At 43.5% G+C, this 13,919-nt stretch overlaps 1 protein-coding gene across 1 annotated transcript in view; it reads left to right on the top strand.

Annotated features, from left to right (window-relative positions):
• The window catches only part of LOC106571529 (protein enabled homolog), a 106,543-nt gene extending 92,845 nt beyond the window's left edge, over positions 1-13,698 (top strand). Inside the window, 9 exon segments of the mRNA XM_045695746.1 lie at positions 2,183-2,292; positions 2,295-2,491; positions 3,441-3,598; positions 3,877-3,925; positions 4,225-4,282; positions 4,502-4,568; positions 9,762-9,840; positions 10,262-10,319; positions 10,525-13,698. Coding sequence (XP_045551702.1) covers positions 2,183-2,292; positions 2,295-2,491; positions 3,441-3,598; positions 3,877-3,925; positions 4,225-4,282; positions 4,502-4,568; positions 9,762-9,840; positions 10,262-10,319; positions 10,525-10,562 — 814 coding nt within the window. The 3' untranslated portion in view covers positions 10,563-13,698.
• The last annotated feature ends 221 nt before the right edge of the window (positions 13,699-13,919 follow it).

The following is a 13,919-nucleotide window of genomic DNA, read 5'->3' on the forward strand; positions in this document are numbered from 1 at the left end:
CCGCAAAAACCAAGCCATGAGGTCGAAGGAATTGTCTGTAGAGCTCTGAGACAGGATTGTGTCAGCACAGATCTGGGGAAGGGTACCAAAACATTTCTGCAGCATTGAAGGTCCCCACACCGTGGCCTCCATCATTCTTAAATGGAAGAAGTTTGGAACCACCAAGAGCTGGCCGCCGGGACAAACTGAGCAATCGGGGAAGAAGGGCCTTCCCTGTAGCTCAGTTGGTAGAGCATGGTGTTTGCAATGCATGGTGTTTGCAACGCCAGGGTTGTGGGTTCGATTCCCACGGGGGGCCAGCACAGGGAAAAAAAGAAAAAAAAATGTATGACATGTATGCATTCACTACTGTAAGTCGCTCTGGATAAGAGCGTCTGCTAAATGACTAAAATGTCAAATGTATGTCAAGGAGGTGACCAAGAACCTGATGGTCACTCTGACAGAGCTCCAGAGTTCCTCTGTGGAGATGTGAGAACCTTCCACAAGGACAACCATCTCAGCAGCACTCCACCAATCAGGCCTTTATGGTAGAGTGGTCAGGTGGAAGCCACTCCTCAGTAAAAGGCACATGACAGCCTGCTTAGAGTTTGCCAAAAGGCATCTAAAGGACTCTCAGACCATGAGAAACAAGATTATCTGGTCTGATGAAACCAAGATGGAACTCTTTGGCCTGAATGCCAATCGTCATGTCTGGAGGAAACCTGGCACCATCCCTACAGTGAAGCATGGTGGTGGTAGCATCATGCTGTGGGGATGTTTTTCAGCGGCAGGGACTGGGAGCCTAGTCAGGATCGAGGCAAAGATGAACAGAGCAAAGTACAGAGAGATCCTTGATGAAAACCTGCTCCATAGCACTCAGGACCTCAGACTGGGGAAAAGGTTCACCTTCCAAAAGGACAACGACCCTAAACACACAGCCATGACAAAGCAGGAGTGGTTTCAGGACAAGTCGTAATGTTCATGAGTGGCCCAGCCAGAGCCCAGACTTCAACTTGATCAAACGTCTCTGGGGAGACCTGAAAATAGCTGTGCAGCGACGCTCCCCATCCAACCTGACAGAGCTTGAGAGGATCTGCAGAGAAGAATGCGAGAACCTCGTAAATACAGGTGTGCCAAGCTTGTAGCGTCATACCCAAGAAGATTCGAGGCTGTAATCACTGCCAAAGATGCTTTAACAAAGTACTGAGTAAAGGGTCTGAATACCTTTTGTAAATGTGATATTTCAGTTTAGTTTTTATGCAGTATAGTTTTTATGCAAAAATGTCAAACTTTTTTTTTTGCTTTGTCATTATGGGGTATTGTGTGTGGGTGTGTGTGTGTGTGTGTGTGTGTGTGTGTGTGTGTGTGTAGATTTGAAGGAGAAACTAATCAATTTTAGAGTAAGGCTGTAACGTAACAAAATGTCTGAATACTTTCCGAACGTACTGTATATGTAGATTCAGTGTAACTATTTCTCCCACTTGGACTGACCCACCCGTGTTCGTGACCTCTGCCCTCCAGTCTCCTCTCTCATTGGCTGAAAGGAAACTGGTCACACTATAGAGATCCAATTAAATTACTATTATAATAATTAGTTTTCGAATTCCTAATTCTATAGGTCACGCCCTCATTAACAGGAGCTCAATATGGGCACATCCATCATGGCTTATTGATCCAATCATCTGTCTGGGTTGACGAATCACAATGATTTTCTACAAGCTAATTATTCCAGTTAATACATCTCTGTGGTTCCATGGTTTAGGGCTGCTCTTGCAGGCATATGCCGATATTGACCTAACTAAGGCTGCTAGAGTTCCTGTGTCCAATGCATTTTCTGTCTTGTTTGTGTTGGATGTCTCCATTTGCTTCATTCAAATGGATACATTTAGGCCATTAACACAACTCACTGATGTGCATGCATGTTGTATGACAAACAGCAAGGGGATGTTAGTGACTTCATGCCGTGTCTTCACAAACCAGTTTTGTTCTTCACATACAAGTTTTAAAGTCTAAAGTTACCCAATAGATGGTCAAGCCTGATAATGTTAGTATTGATGCTGAATGTAGTATGGGTACTTTAGGAAGCCTGAGTTTTGTGTGTGAGGATAAACTAAATAGGAGAGAACTCGTGACTCCTGCTCTTTCTGTGAGTCCTAAATTTTGATACTGACTGTTTAATCTTCTCCCTCCTCCCCCTATACAGACACAGTGTTGACGCCGGTGCTGCCCACCCCCCTCCCCCCTCCCCCCTCCCTCCCAGCTCCTCTGTGACCTCCACAGCCTCTGCCCAACCAGGCCCTCCTCCCCCTCCCCCTTACCCCCCACACTCACCCCTACCAGCGGCGTGCCCCCTCCCCCACCCGGACCCCCACCTTCCCTCGGTGGCCAGGCCCACCCTCCCCCTCCACCAGCCCCTCCCCTGCCACCCGGCCTCTTCTCCCCCTCGGAGGACCGCCCCCTGTCTGGGCTGGCCGCTGCCCTCGCTGGAGCCAAGCTGCGTAAAGTGCCAAGGGTGAGAGGCCGACACGCACAGAACAGAAACACACCCACAAGTCCTTACCCTTACACAGACACCCACTGTTTGTCTCATACCATATCCTCACAGGCTTGTGATCTTGTCCAGCACCAGTCACAATTTATATCCCAACTATTTGAAGTAGTGCTGAGCTATTAACTAACATTTCATCGTTTTTTGGTTATTAAATCGACTTCTGTTCAATTACTTGAATTCCATTTAGTTCACTTTTTTTGGTGAGCCCAGCTCGCTGTTTCATTCCCGAGAGAAATCTGAGAAATCAAGTCAATGTACACAACGATGAGAGGGACAGAGAGTTTGAAAGTTTACCTTATCTACTTTGAAGAACTAGTACAATTATTTTGTCAGACAGCTCTGCAGCATGCTGTAGGCTACAGTACTTAGGCTGGTTAGCTAAATAGGATGACTAAAGAGACAGTACAGTATGGGGAGCATGTAACGTTAGATGGCCTGGCAGGCTGACTGCTGCTGCTTGAGTAGAGATGAAATTATGACTTTAAGGAATGAAAAATCAAATAAAAACTAAGTAATAGACACAACTCAAATATTTTATTATTTCATAGTAATTTCCCATTTTTCTATTGATGTCGACCCGTCTACCTGACAGGTCCACATTTTGGCCTTTGGAATTTCCATTAAAATGCTCAAATCATTGTAATGTCATTATTTCGTAATATAAAAATATTGAAATCAAACATCGGGATTATTTTTTAAATAATCTAACAATAAGCGAACCAACCTCAAAACACTAATCACTCAGCACTAATTGGGAGCTGCCACTCACTTCAGATACATTTAAATTATGTAGCCCATACTGTACTTCACGCTTTCATATACTGCACTCCACCATACCTGACCCCCAGTTATGTGCCTCTGTAACATGGTCTACCACTACTTCTCTTACTCAGACCTTTCTATCCTTCAGAGTGATAGTGGTGGTGATGCGGCAGCTGCTCTGGCTGCAGCCATGGCTGGGGGCTTGGCTGGCGCTACAGGGGCCAAACCTGGAGGGAACGGCCCTCTGGGAGGAGCACCTGGAGGAGGGGGGTTGATGGAGGAAATGAGCGCCCTCCTGGCCAGGAGGTGACATGACACTACATTCCTGTTTGAAACATGGAGAGAGGAGGCATACAGCATGTTTGGGTGGCTTCAGGGAGTGGGGGCAATATTGAGGAAGGCTTGAGACCCAAATGTTTCTTGTCAATATAAATATTTTTATTGAGTGCCATATCATTGCAGATCATGTACAGTAGCTGTCACGGGCAGCCAAACATTATTTAAAAGTAATTTGGCGTGAGAATTTTTTTTGAGGACATACAATATAGCATGTTAGAACTTTAATATTTTGTGGTGTTTTTCAGGAGAAGAATTGCAGAGAAGGGATCATCACCTGAGCCGGAGCAGAGAGCTGTGAGTATGACAGACAGAGGCCAGGGAAAGTTCATCTCTGTATATCCTGCCTGACAGTATCTATCTAGTCGACCCATCTATAATTCAGTAGCCTGGTGTTTGTATTCTGTATCCATCCCTTCTGGATGTCTTTGGAGCTTCATATGTTTCTCTTTGAGGGTCATTGGTGGCATTAAAGAGGATCAATGGTTCTCCCTCAGTGGGTTATTAACTAAATGCCTGGTCGCATTTCTGATCATCTGAAGCTGCCTGACCTATATCTTCTGACCTTTTGAACTCACTGTGCTTCTCTCCAATAGGACGACGGCGGCGGTGAGGGCACCACGACTCCTAAAGTGTCTGCCTGTAGCACACCAGGTGAGTGGGGTACAGGATAGAGTACAGGACTGTAGTGGTCAGAGATACACAGGACCAGAAGAGAAACACCTTCCACATTCAGAACACCAGGATCCTAGTCAGTGTTGGCCAGCAGTTAATGTAGTTTGGCAGATTTGTTCTGTCAGTATTTGTTTGTCTTCTGATGACGTTTATATCAGTGTAATATATCTAATGCTTTTGTGTTTCTCTCCTCTGCAGACATGCCCAGGAAACCATGGGAGAGGACTAACACTATGAATGGTAGCAAATCCCCAGTCATTGGAAGGTAAGTACCAGCATTCCATAAATGTGCTTAGATTTCATGTACAAACGGTAATACATTTTTAGTCTCTGAGTCTAAACACATTATTGGGTCAAGCACAACTAAGTCAAAAATATCCACTGCCTGTCTGAATCATTGACTGCCTCTGCATTGCCGCTCATTATCATGTAACTGGAGAGAAGGAGCACAGAGGGTAGCAGAGCATGGCTCACTGCTGGGGTCCGACCCCTGGGCTTGCTGGTTCATGACTGGTTAATAATACGACTAAAGCACAGGGCTGCTGCTTACCACTAGGCTACCGCTAGCAAGGCTGTCTGTATCAAATCAAATTTTAATTGTTGCATGTGCCGAATACAACAGGTGCAGACCTTACAGTGAAATGCTTACTTATAAGCCGTTAACCAACAATGCAGTTAAGAAAAATACCTTAAAATTAAGAAATAAAAGTAACAAATAATTAAAGAGCAGCAGTAAAATAACAATAGTGAGGCTATATACAGGGGGTACCGGTACAGAGTCAATGTGCAGGGGCACCGTTTTTTTGAGGTAATATGTACATGTAGGTAGAGTTATTAAAGTGACTATGCATAGATAATAAACAGAGTAGCAGCAGTGTGAAGTGGGAGGGCAGGCAATGCAAATAGTCTGGGTAGCCATTGATTAGATGTTCAGGAGTCTTATGACTTGGGGGTAAAAGCTGTTTAGAAGCCTCTTAGACCTAGACTTGGAGCTCCGGTACATCTTGCCATGTGGTAGCCGAGAGAACAGTCTATGACTAGGGTGGTAGGAGAACAATTTTTAGGTTCTTCCTCTGACACTGCTTGGTATAGAGGTCCTGGATGGCAGGAAGCTTGGCCCCAGTGATGTACTGGGCCGTACACACTACCCTCTGTAGTGCCTTGCGGTCGGAGGCCGAGCAGTTGCCATACCAGGCAGTGATGCAACCGGTCAGGATGCTCTCGATGGTTCAGCTGTAGAACCTTTTGAGGATCTGAGGACCCATGCCAAATCTTTTCAGTCTCCTGAGGGGGAATAGGTTTTGTCGTGCCCTCTTCACGACTGTCTTGATGTGCTTGGACCATGTTAGTTTGTTGGTGATGTGGACACCAAGGATCTTGAAGCTGTCAATCTGCTCCACTACAGCCCCATCGATGAGAATGGGGATGGGCTCGTTCCTCCTTTTCCTGTAGTCCACAATCATCTCCTTTGTCTTGATCACGTTGAGGGAGAGGTTGTCCTTGCACCACACGGCCAGGTCTCTGACCTCCTCCCTATAGGTGGTCTCATCGTTGTCGGTGATCAGGCCTACCACGGTTGTCATCAGCAAACTTAATGATGGTGTTGGAGTCGTGCCTGGCCATGCAGTCATGAGTGAACAGGGAGTACAGGAGGGGACTGAGCACGCACCGCTGAGGGGCCCCCGTGTTGAGGATAAGCGTGGCGGATGTGTTGTTACCTACCCTTACCAACTGGGGGCGGCCCATCAGGAAGTCTAGGATCCAGTTGCAGAGGGAGGTGTTGAGTCACAGGGTCCTTAGCTTAGTTATGAGCTTTGACGGTGTTGAACGCTGAGCTGTTGTCAATGAGTAGCATTCTCACATAAGAGTTATTTTTATCCAGGTGTGAAAGTGCAGTGTGGAGTGCAATAGACTTTGCATCATCTGTGGATCTGTTGGGGCGGTATGCAAATTGGAGTGGGTGTAGGGTTTCTGGGATAATGGTGTTGTGAGCCATGACCAGACATGAGTGCTATGGGTCAGTGTCATTTAGGCAGGTTAACTTAGTGTTCTTGGGCACAGGGACTATGGTGGTCTGCTTGAAACATTTTGGTATTACAGACTCAGACAGGGAAAGGTTGAAGTTGTCAGTGAAGACACTTGCCAGTTGGTCAGCACATGCTCGGAGTGCACGTCCTGGTAATCTGTCTGGCCCTGCGGCTTTGTGAATGTTGACCTGTTTAAAGGTCTTACTCTCATCGGCTACGGCGAGCGTGATCACACAGTCGTCCGGAACAGCTGATGCTCTCATGCATGCTTCAGTGTTTCTTGCCTCGACGCATGCATAGAAGTAATTTAGCTCGTCTGATAGGCTTGTGTCACTGGGTTAGCTCGTGGCTGGGCTTCCCTTTGTAGTCTAATGGTTTGCAAGCCCTGCCACATCCGACGAGTATCGGAGCCAATGTAGTACTATTCAATCTTAGTCCTGTATTGACGCTTTGTCTGTTTGATGGTTCATCGGAGGGCATAGCGGGATTTCTTATTAGCTTCCGGGTTAGAGTCCCGCTCCTTGAAAAAAGGCAGCTCTACCCATTAGCTCAGTGCGGATGTTGCCTGTAATCCATGGCTTCTGGTTGGGGTATGTATGTACAGTCACTGTGGGGACGATGTCATCGATGCACTTATTGATAAAGCCAGTAACTGATGTGCTGTACTCCTCAATGCCATCGGAATAATCCCGGAACAAATTCCAGTCTGTGCTAGCAAAACAGTCCTGTAGTTTAGCATCTGCTTCATCTGATCACTTTTTTATTGACCGAGTCACTGGTGCTTCCTGCATTAATTTTTGCTTGTAAGCAGGATTCAGGAGGATAGAATTATGGGCAGATTTGCCAAATGGAGGGTGAGGGAGAGCTTTGTACTCATCTCTGTGTGTGGAGTGAAGTTCTTTATTTATATTGCACATTTAACATGCTGGTAGAAATGAGGTAAAACTGATTTAAGTGCATTAAAGTCCCCGGCCACTAGGAGCGCCGTATACAGCTCGTTGAATATGGTCTTATTGCCAGCATCGGTTTGTAGTGATAAATAGACCGCTACGAAGAATATAGATGAAAGTGAGTGTTCCTGAGATCTGTCAATGAAAGCCCCAAATTCCAGGGCTCTAAATGGCGGTTTGTCGGTGAGAACGTGTTCCTGGAAATGCACCTCCAGCTTCCATGTGCAAAACAGAATGCTGACTGCCTCCACCACAAGTCCTTTTTTGTTTTAATTCGCTGAGAATGTGAGATGTTTTTTAGAACTTCCTTTAAAGTCGGTTGGTGTTGCATTTTAGCGTATTAATGTGAAAAGTTTCAGACAATTAACAGATCCCTAGAAAATTCCTATTACAATGCTTTTATCAATGTAAAGTTAACTTAAAACAAAGTCAATATATCATCAATAGCAGTTGTTTTTCCATATGCTCTGACAGCTATACTCAGTGTTTTCTCTGTAGCCTGTAGGTTTAGTTTGGTCTGGTTTAGGGAGGGGACCTGGGGCTACAGGACAGGCCTTTTAAAAGCTGTAGTCTCTCTCTCACGGACTTGACTCACCGTGAAGAAGTCCGATGGGTTCTGATCTCGTAAACAGGTATACAGGCCTGTAGAATGATAATTCTCCCTTTTTTTACTCATTTTGTGTAATTTGCTGCAATCGAAGTGGAAGTGATATTTTGGGGGGGGTTGGGTTAGTGCCTTGTAATTCCCACATACTCTGTCTCAGTTTTGCCAGCAAAGTAATCACCAGACTGCTAATGAACTCCACGTATATACATTGGTTTATTCTTGTTTTAAAATAAACAATCTATAGGTCTATGTCATGTTACGTTTCCAGTTGCTTTACAATCTTTGTTTTACTGTCCATCTCTCCTACAGTGCCTAGTTTGCAAAATTCCTGTCAAAGGGAATCCCTCGAACACATCACAAAGTGCCCCCTACTCTCACATGTACACACATACTCTACACACTCTGTAGTTGTGTGCTACTGTATAGTGAGGAAGCTAGAGGAGACATCACCCCGCCCAGTGCTGTTAATATTCACTTCCGTGCCAATTCTGTCCCAGAAGCACCCAATAGATAAGGCCACACAGCCCTGCATTGGCATCCTACATTTCTCTCACATAAACTGGCCTTAGTATCTGACCTATAGAGGAGGCCAGAGAGACCACTAGAGCAAATACACAAACACGCAGAAGGGCAACTATTGAGAATTGTTCCACTTCCCCTCTTGGCTTCCACTTCCTCTCTGACAAGCTTTTGGCTGTTCACAGAGTTAATTTCTTCACTGATTTCACACTCAGTTTCCTTAGTTCCCTTGAATCATTCCTGTAGTTGTAGACCATGGTGATTACCTTGTTGGCAACTGTGTCCTGTCCCAGCTGATCCAATGGCAGAGAAGCATGGCTGTGTGTGACTGCTGCATTGTTTGTGCATGCTGTGACTACAGCGGCCTGTTTCTGAACTCTGGCTCCCAAAGTCAACTTGATTGTTTAAATCGAGCTAAACTACCCAATGTTAGCTGTGTGTTTCCTTCCTATTAGTTGGTGTGTGAACTCGTATGGTTGGTGTATGTAGCATGTGTATTGGGCTGGCTTTACCTAAGGCAGGGATGGGCAACTGGCGGCACCCCCATTTAAAGGCACTCCGATCAATTCCGTTATGTCAGTCACTGATAGTCACTCAATTAGCCCATTTCAGCTAACATAATTCTTTTACATTTAATTACAGCCCCTGGTGATGAGTTCAGATTTCTTGTGGCCCCACCCCATCAAAGTTGCTCATCCCTGACCTAAGGCATTAAGCTATTCTATTTGTGATTCCAGTCATAGGACTCTACAGTTTCCAGTTAATTTACTGGTTCACTTTGCCTAAATCTAGATTTGTTTTCTCAGAGCATAATGATGCTTGAACTAAGTTCATGAAGGAGCCTCATACTGTATGTGGGCAGCCAAATTGTTAGGTACCCTGTCAAATAGGCTCAGTTTACCACTAGTGTCGTATCAATGCTGACAAATGGATATGAAATGGCATGAAAATGATTGTGGTACTCTTATGCTCTACATTGCCATATTTGTGTATCAGTTTCCAAATTCTGAATATAAAATAATAATGTTGGTGTATGATGACAGTTTGTTTTGTGCGTTTAAGTCTGTAACTTCCTAGGTTTCCTGTTGTGTTTTGATATCAAACCGTCAATTTGAATTTTCAGATGTCCTCCTTTGGGGTTTCAATGCACTTTCTTTCAACTTGTTTGTTATAGTTGCACATTTTTTAAAAGAGTGATTGAAGTGTCTGAGGACTGAATGCAGAGGAGGATGATCTAGCTACAGTCGGCACTTAGCTGTCTTGTTTTCCTCCAAGAGGGACTTCTGAAGACCCCCTTGACAAGAGCCCCAGTTTAGGTATACTACTTTAACTTTTTCTGTTTATCTCATCTACAGACCAAAATCCACACCGACTGGATCCCTAAGTGCCAACGGGGTGCCAACAGAAGGTCTCGACTACGACAGATTGAAACAGGTATTCAGAGGAGACAAGTCAAAAATGACCAACTTGCTGTTTGCTGGCAGTACACTGGAGCTGTAATATTTTACACAGCATACTAAAGAGCCCTGAGAGGGTGTTCCCAATGACGGTGTCCTGTGCTGCGGCAATCCCTCCCTTCTCCCCTATGAATGAGCCTGTTAGATAAGTGTGGATTCTTCATATACCCTCCCTATCTGTGCACACAGCAGCAGCCTCAGTCAGAGCAGTAACACAGAGGAGTGACACTATGGGCTTACTAAAACTCATTCGGCTCTCTGGGACAGTATCGCTCATTGATGCTATGCTCACTGTTTTCCCCCATCTCACATGTCCAAAGAGCCTGACGTTTGATAAGTTATTTGTTTTTCCACTGTATTTTGTCTCTAATCTTCTCTTTCCAACCTTGTATTTTCAGGACATTCTGGACGAGATGAGGAAGGAGTTATCAAAACTGAAAGAGGAACTCATTGATGGTAACTGATTGCTTGATAAACCTTATGCATATACTGCTCTGTAGTATGTGACAGGGCTGAGAGGAAGCGCTTACGCTTACGAGGCCTGCTGTACCTTTGTCATCAGAGAATTAGCATCAAACCATTCAAACCGCTGCTAAGATCATATCACAGCAAAGACGGCACAAAACACAATATAACTGACATGTTGTTTGTCTGTCCACAGCCATCAGAGAGGAGCTGGGCAAGTCGAACACTGTGTAGAAGGATCTCACCTCCCTGTAAATTACACCTATTACCGGACAACTGAGACAGGTCAACTTCAGATAGGACAATATTATAAAGAAACAAACAAGGAAAAAAGTTTAAAAAGGTAGCGATGATGATGACAATAACCGAATTAATACAGCAGACAGAGTTTTTGGGCGGAGCAGCGTCAGACACACAACTGGGGACGAGGGAGTGCTGGAGGTGTGTAGCATGGAAGCACTGCTGGCGTCCATCTTGTGAAGCCTGGCCGTTGCTGCCATTTTCCCGCAGCCTCACCTGGAGGACAGGACACAGTCATGAAGAGAATTGACTGTCATTATGCAAAGATTTCTCTCTTTGTCGATAACACAAGAAAACAAGGAAAATCAACAAATAAAAAACTAACTATATTGAGCTGTATACTGTATTAACCATTGAAGTGTGAGAAGTCAGACAGCGGTCACACTAAGATTTGGATCGGTTGGTGCGCACTTGTGATTTCAAAGCAAAAAGGCACGTTTAGTGGGTGAGTGTTAAGTTTGGAGGCAGGAGGGGAGGGAAAGGGAAGTAGGACTCAGTTTCCCATAGGGCCATAGGAGGGAGCCTCTTGATGTGAATGAGGGACTGACTGGTGGACTTGGTATTGTCTACTGCTGCAGGACTCTGTAATGCTTGTCTTCCTCAAATACTATTTTAACCTGAATATGTACAAAAGAAGAAAAAATGATATCTACAAGTCTATCAATTGTCTGATTTAATGTAAACCATGGCCATATCAAGTAGCTTAATCAAATATTTTCAAGATGGTCTGTCTTTTGGTCTGTTTGGCTTAATATCCGAATATCATTATCTTCTTTTTTTTCTATAGAAATGATCGCTGTAACAAGCTACTGTACTGCATTTCTTATCAATGTTTCTGTGTGTTGCAGGCTGATGAGACGGTCACAAAGGGTACATGCCTTTCTACAGTCAATCTTTGTAGCTCTTTACCAAACAACCTCTGTCAATTAGTGACGGTTAATACTGCTAAAATCACCATGACCAGATCTGGAGATGAAGCTATTTGAAATCTCTACTGTTATTATGAACTGAATCTTTTTTCCTCTCCCTCTCATTTTCTGTCAAAATGTTTGGTGCATGTACGGTGAGACTGCCAAGAAGTTGCATTATTGTCCGTCAGTTTATAAGCAATAAGTGTAGCATCTGGGTTGAATTTCCCCCACATGTTTTCCTTAAAATGTTCCTGTTCTTTTAACTCCACTCCAGCGCCCTGTTGAGGTTGTGATAGTGATTCTGTACCTCCTTCTGTTCACTACTGTACATCTACCTAATAGATTCTAAACTGTTCTGAAACAAATGGGTAGTGAATAGATGAGATGGACAGACCCCCTCTGTTTATAGCCATAATGTACTTAATTTACTGAGGTACGCCATTCATTTTTCAATTCATGGTATTTTGCATTAAAACAATTACATGCATTAAAAAATATACAAAAAATAGTCATGAAAAAGACATGAGGGACACCCCATAAATGAGTAATGAAAAGACATGAGGGACACCCCATAAATGAGTAATGAAAAAGACATGAGGGACACCCCATAAATGAGTAATGAAAAAGACATGAGGGACACTCCATAAATGAGTAATGAAAAAGACATGAGGGACACCCCATAAATGAGTTTGTCGGCATGACATATCCGCATCATGCTTGTGCCATTGTGTTTGACTTGTGCTTAATAATTATTTGTAGCATTTTTGTTTGCCTTTATTTCCTCTCCTATAATATGAAGTTCTGATAATGGCATACTTCTTTCGCCCTTTGACTTTGCTCATATGGGAATGGCTACTTTTAATTGAAAATGTTAACTTTTCAAAACAAAACACTTTTGATTTCCTAAAAATCTCGATGTACAATCAACTGAGAGAAGGTCAAACTGAGGTCACCCTGAGACTAGTGTAAAACAGAGCTGTCTCCAATGTAAAACTCTAGCTTCTATTCTCTTGACTTGCTGGTAAGGGGATCGACTTTGATCAGGGTTCTGTCATGGCAACAGCTGAGGGGGTCGTAGTGACTGAGCTATCTTCACAACACTCCCCTTGTGAGTGTTTTGCTCAAACACAAATTATTTCATTCTCATCTCTGAGTCAAAGCATTGGAAGTTTGTACAGAAGAGTGTTTACAGCATCGATTGCACTTTATAAACCCATAGAAATTCACGATACTATGATGAACCTGCTTACAAGATGCAGCCATTGCCAATAGTGTGGCTATCACACCAAAGGTTTCAGCTACAATCTCCTCCTACACACATCACACTCTACTGAGTCGCCTTTTGTTTTATCATTGTCAAGAAAAAGGGAGATGTCTATATATCGAGTCCTTTGGATTGAGGAGTGACACATTCTAATTAAGAATCATTCATATCTACATGGATAATTCTGTTTGTGATCTTCATGGTTTGTGCCTTGTTCTGAATTTACATTTAATATGTCAAAGATTTAAAAAGACTAGTAATAATTCTAGGAATTGTCATTATCTCACACATGATCATTGTTTAGTTTTTTTTTTTTTGCATCCTGGTATAGTTATTTTAATGGGAGAATGAAGTTATGTCACAATTGTACACAATTGAACCCTAGAAGTGGTGTATTTTCCTCATGCCATTTGTATGTTACAGAGCAGTTTGTTACATGGTTTAGGTTCTTGGCGCTTGGGAAATCTGAAAATGTATATATCCTCTACAGCAGTGGAGGCTGCTGAGGGGAGGACGGCTCATAATGTCTGAACAGAGCGACTGGAATGGCATCAAACCATGTGTTTGGTGTATTTGATACCATTCCACCAATTCCGCTCCAGTTATTACCACAAGCCCATCCTCCCCAATTAAGGTGCCACCAACCTCCTGTGCTCTACAGTTACATTTTTGTCCCCCAAATCTGATTTTTCCATCTATTGAGGGAACCGAAGCTGGTGGACATTAAGAATATTCATGAGAAATTCAACTGAATGTCTCTGAAATGAATTTCAGTTTCCTTTATTCTTTTATCATTCACTTTGTACCATACTGTTCTCATATTAATTAGAATTTTCTTACATGCTAACATTGTTTGAGCAAATAAAAAAAATTGCAATACATGATTAAAAAGTAACTTTGTTTTGTGTGGTGTTCAATTGACGTAGTTTCATTAACTCATTCTTAACTTTTTAATCTGGATATTTCTCTCCTGCTGTGGGACAAAATGTGATCCACAGGAGCTCCGACACTGATCTGAAGAGTTACGAGGCCATACATGGACTTGTGCTGCATCAGCAGTTTCTCTCACAGAGCTCTTCTCAGCCTTTGAATATAACTTGTTTATCTGCAACAAAG

Source organism: Salmo salar, chromosome ssa15, assembly GCF_905237065.1.
Source record: "Salmo salar chromosome ssa15, Ssal_v3.1, whole genome shotgun sequence".
Classification (NCBI taxonomy): Eukaryota; Metazoa; Chordata; class Actinopteri; order Salmoniformes; family Salmonidae; genus Salmo; species Salmo salar.